This window comes from Lygodium microphyllum, chromosome 27 (assembly GCF_053477565.2).
Source record: "Lygodium microphyllum isolate KBCC chromosome 27, Lygodium_microphyllum_v1.1.10, whole genome shotgun sequence".
In the NCBI taxonomy this organism is placed as follows: domain Eukaryota; kingdom Viridiplantae; phylum Streptophyta; class Polypodiopsida; order Schizaeales; family Lygodiaceae; genus Lygodium; species Lygodium microphyllum.
Genome location: NC_141161.1, coordinates 1,460,409 through 1,465,181, shown reverse-complemented (window position 1 = coordinate 1,465,181; position 4,773 = coordinate 1,460,409). Strand labels below are relative to the sequence as shown.

General features: G+C 39.4%; 1 protein-coding gene across 1 annotated transcript; it reads left to right on the top strand.

The window, feature by feature from the left end:
- The first annotated feature begins 593 nt into the window (after positions 1–593).
- On the top strand, positions 594–1,358 carry LOC148012001 (uncharacterized). Its single transcript, XM_087669480.1, has one exon. It carries the CDS (start codon positions 651–653, stop codon positions 1,146–1,148), a length of 498 nt encoding a protein of 165 aa, XP_087525606.1. The 5' UTR covers positions 594–650; the 3' UTR covers positions 1,149–1,358.
- The last annotated feature ends 3,415 nt before the right edge of the window (positions 1,359–4,773 follow it).

The following is a 4,773-nucleotide window of genomic DNA, read 5'->3' as shown; positions in this document are numbered from 1 at the left end:
TTTGGATATATCCTAGCTCATTGCAATGGAAGCATTGATGATTGGGGCATCTCTTTTGGAAGTGACCAATAGTGTATATCAAGGATGAGAAATAAGGATCCTAATAGGTGATCTGTTGTGCTAGCTCCAAGCCTCTATGTAGGAATTCTAGAGGGGCCTCCTCTTAATCGTCTACATGCATACTTATGTGGAAAGCATCTAATCTTGGCCTAGCCCGACCCTTAAGAATGGTTAGTCCATGTGCACCTCCTAGAGCCAAGAGATGGTCTCCATAGTTCATGCACTCAACGGTGTCTTGTGATGTAGGAATTAGAGAGAGTGTGTGCATTTACAAGCCATGTTGATGTAGGGATTAGTTATGACGACTTGCATGCTCCACTTTGCTTGTGGACCAAGACAACACTCACTCCATTCTTTGTTTCTTGCAACTCCTTTTTAGTTCAAAGGGGAAGTGTGTGCATCTAAGCTTTAACAACAATCCTCTAGTGCTTCAATCAAGTGAACTTGATGTAGTTAAGCAATGGTTGTGGAGTGTCCCAAGCACCATTACTAGAGCACATGCTTCTACGACGATGATCCACAATTTCAAAGGGGGTGCCCAAAGGGATGTGAAGTGCCGGTGAGAGAGTCCTGTATCATCATCATCAGCGATGGCGAGCATAAGCTCTCCTCTCTTGTGTGCAGCAACAACAACAGTGGGCTTCTCTGCTTCGAGACCGAGGCTGCCTTACCATCCTCTCACGCACGCGAGGGTTCGCCTGCCTCTCATCGGCTCCATCCGAGCCAAGGCACAGTCCGAGGAAGGCAGCCAAGAGGTGGGAGCAGCCGGCCTTGCCGCCATAGCCGGCGGCCTGGTGGCGAACCCTGTGGTGGGATGGTCCCGGGTCACCCTTAAGACCACCGGCTGCGGCCTGCCGCCTGGCCCCGGGGGCTCCATCGGCGCACTGGAAGGTGTCAGTTACCTAGCCATCACCTCACTGTCCTCGCCGTCGCAGTCGTCTTCGGATTGCAGTACTTGGATTATGGCTACATCCCTGGACCTGTCCCTGGAGAGCAGTGCTTTGGTTGACATTTTACCAGCGTTAATTGTTAACGTAGATGCCCCCTCCTGCGTTCAAACATTTGCTGTATATCTTGTGGCCACATGATGGTGCCACTTGCCTCTTCTGTATTAACAAGATAGGAATCGTTATCTCCTTACGCAGGAATGGCTGATTTCCTTTGCCGTGGCAGGCACATCCATAAAGCCTGCCATATTGCATGACACTAAACTCCTAATTTCTTTCGCAAATGCGATGTTCTTTGCTTTGGTTCAGCACATTTGCTTCTGTACCTGAGGCAGGCTGTTCATTGGATATCTGAAGATTTGTTTCTTTGTCTGTGATCAGCCAGGATCTGCAAAATCTTGCAACTCTACCAGCTTGTGGTTGGATGTTCAGGCCAATTAGCTTCTATGATGCGAGCAAGTGGTCGAGGACAAGATGCGTGCAGGTTTCTCAGGAGAAAGAACTCTCTTCTCAATGTGCAGTCACTTATTGTGCAGAGTAGTAGTAAAGCTAAGTAGCTCAAGTGCACCTACCTGCTATGATTCTGTCCTGTCTTATCGAGAAGTTTCCACTTCACTTAATTGAGAATGGTAGTATGGCCTGCTTGCTCTGCAAAAACTTGTTGCAACAATTGTTAATAATTGGCAAATCAGGGATAGGGGGTGAGATATGCACTGTAATCCGAGATACAAAAAAGGCTTGGATAACAAGGAAACAGATGCTTTGAACTCTTATTGTCTTATGAAGCATTGAGCAAGCAGGCCATACTACCATTCTCAATTAAGTGAAGGGGAAACTTCTCGATAGAACAAGAAAGAACCATAGCAGGTAGGTGTACTTGAGCTACTTAGCTTTACTACTACTCTGCACAATAAGTGACTGCACAATATCAATCTTAGATCAATGAACAGAATACAAAACAGATAAAAACATTGCTTGGAAGGTACTGCCCCAACATTGCATGTTCCACAATCTGATCACATGGAATGGCAATTCGCAAGTTCAAGCCTCCAACATTCAAACTCAAAATCATTTTGTAGCTTTAATCACTGTAAGTATGGGAAACCCAATTGTCACAACATTACTGAACTCAGAAGCATCAATTAGACTATTCACAGCACGAAAATTACAACCTAGAACCCAAGATGCAAGATCAATTTATGTTGTCTTTGCTGACAGATAGCACTTATATCATTCAAACAAAATAAGCCATAGTTTCATTGTCAATAGGAAGGTCAAGCATTATACCATGCAACTAGAGAAGATATTTTAGAAATACTAAATTCAACAAAAATACATTTATTAACACTCCAATACATAATTGTATTCAGAACTTTCAAATGGGAACTATACGCATGTAACAACAACAATTTGACATTCAAAGGATTCTCAAAAAGTATGTCAAATCATTACCAAGTATGGAGAAATCAATGCGCCAATAAGTCACGAGATACCAAGATATCTAGTTTCACCAATAAAAATGTCAATCAAAAGAAAATTACCAAGGGACATACAAATTATCAATGAGGTAGTTAAGACATGTTGGCAAAAGGAGTCATTGAATAGTCTAAGAGTCTATGGGTAACAAAACCATATTTGATCAAAATGGACAATGGACAATATAGATTTTGTGTAGACTAGAGACCATTGAAGAAGGTTACAATTAGGGATGTTTATCAATTACTGATATTTTTTAGACCAATTGGGTCAATCCAAATACCTAACATCCATTGATTTGTCTTTTTGATATTGGCAAATCCCACTCAATCCAAAAGATACACCAAAAGCAACTTTAGAACTCCAATGGGACTCTTCTAGTTCAAGATTGTGCCACTTGGCTTAATGAATCCTCCACGCATGTTTCAAAGAATGGCTAACAACCTTTTCCAATATCTAATTGAAAGAAGAGTTCTATTGATTTATTTAGATGGCATTCTAATATATATATAACAACTTTCCAAGATCTAATTGAAAGAAGAGTCTTATTGATTTATTAGATGGCACTCTAATGTATACAACACATGGAATGAACATTTGATGAACCTTCAAGAAGTATTACAAAGATATAATGATACAACTTGAAATATAATACAAGGAATGCACTTGCGGAGCAATAAAGCTAAAAATAAATTTTCCTAGGGTTGATGAATCCATTTTGTGTGTCACTTAAAATTCTAGGGAACACATATTTAGTCCTCAAATCCATGGGTTTAGTCATGATTTTATATGGTACGTTAAGCATGTTGACATGTCAAAAATGTCCCATCCTCCTAATTTCATTTTTAGAAACCAATTTTATCACACCTTGATTTTCCTCTTTATGTAAGAAACCTATATTTCTAATAGTGTTGACTAGATTACATATATTCCATGTTGTGGAGTAGACATTAGTAGTTAGACCATCATGTGGAGGTGCTCCACCTTTTTACATCTAAGAAAGGGCAAAAGCTAATTCATCTTAAGTAAATGGTTTGTTAAGGAGGAGAGAAATTTCCATTGTGATAAAGGCTCTCATTGACACCAAGAAACTTCTAATCCACTCTTGAAAATCATCCACCACCTTAGGGGTATTATCTACCATAGCAAAGAGATGCTTTTATAATGCTTGTGCAGTACCTTCTTCACCTCAAAGTAATAAGACATTTTCATCATCAATAGCAACTATAGAATCCTTCTATTTGTAATTTAAAATCCCATGATGAATAGCAACTATAGAATCCTTCTATTTGTTGTTTAAAATCCCAAAGTAATAAGACATTATCATCATCGATAGCAACTATAGAGTCCCTCTATTTGTCATTTAAAATCTCAACTGCTTTCTTGTGTGATGATTTGCCCATGAACAATGTTATCCTCTTAGTTGACATCTTACTAGTCTTAGTGAAACCTTTAGTGTTTTGTAGGAAGCATAATAGACTATCATCCCTAGAACATGTTCTCCAAATAATTGCAAGTGCTAGAATGGAAAAGGAGGTCCTTTTCCAAATCTCAACAATGATTGAAAGAAACACATTTTCTCTAAAAAAGAAACATTCAATTTGAAGAAAGGGGGCCCTCTAAATGTTTGCTTCACACAAGTAAACTCCCATGCATGAGAACAGAGGCATGGTTGGATACTAGAGAATATCCAAGGATACCAAGCTAAAGGTCGAAGGATAACCACTCCCAACACAGAGATGCAATCAAAGTATGCTCCCTTCCATGAATTATTTTTATGATTTTCATGCCATGTTATTTTCTATGTATGTTACTAGCTATAAGGTTAATGACATCCACTAACCCTACATTAACTTTTAGCTATTACCATTGTGTCTTATGCCATGTCAATCATGCACTCATTCCCATGCAAGCAATCTTCAAGATTCTCTATCATATGCATTGCAAAGGATGGTTTCCCTCTTATCAATTTTATCAAAGATCCACTCCCCCAACAAGAAATTCTTGATCCATAAGAATTGAGAGCATATATAGAGAGAAACATTAATATCCTCTTCATCTACCAATATGCAAATAGCCAAAACATTATCTGCATCATCTAAGAAAAATAGGATTGGACTAAGTGTGTCTCTTGCAACAATCAAGGTGCGACCTCTACTTCTACATGCTCGATTATTGAAGACCTTGTTTCCTCAATCATGGAGATCAATTATTATGCTCTCCTCTTGCAACAACCAAGGTGCCACCTCTACTTCTGCATGCTCAATTATTGAAGACCTTGTATACTCAA

Coding starts and splice junctions, on each gene's coding strand:
- LOC148012001 (XM_087669480.1), top strand. CDS start 651: ATGGCGAGCATAAGCTCTCCTCTCTTGTGTGCAGCAACAACAACAGTG.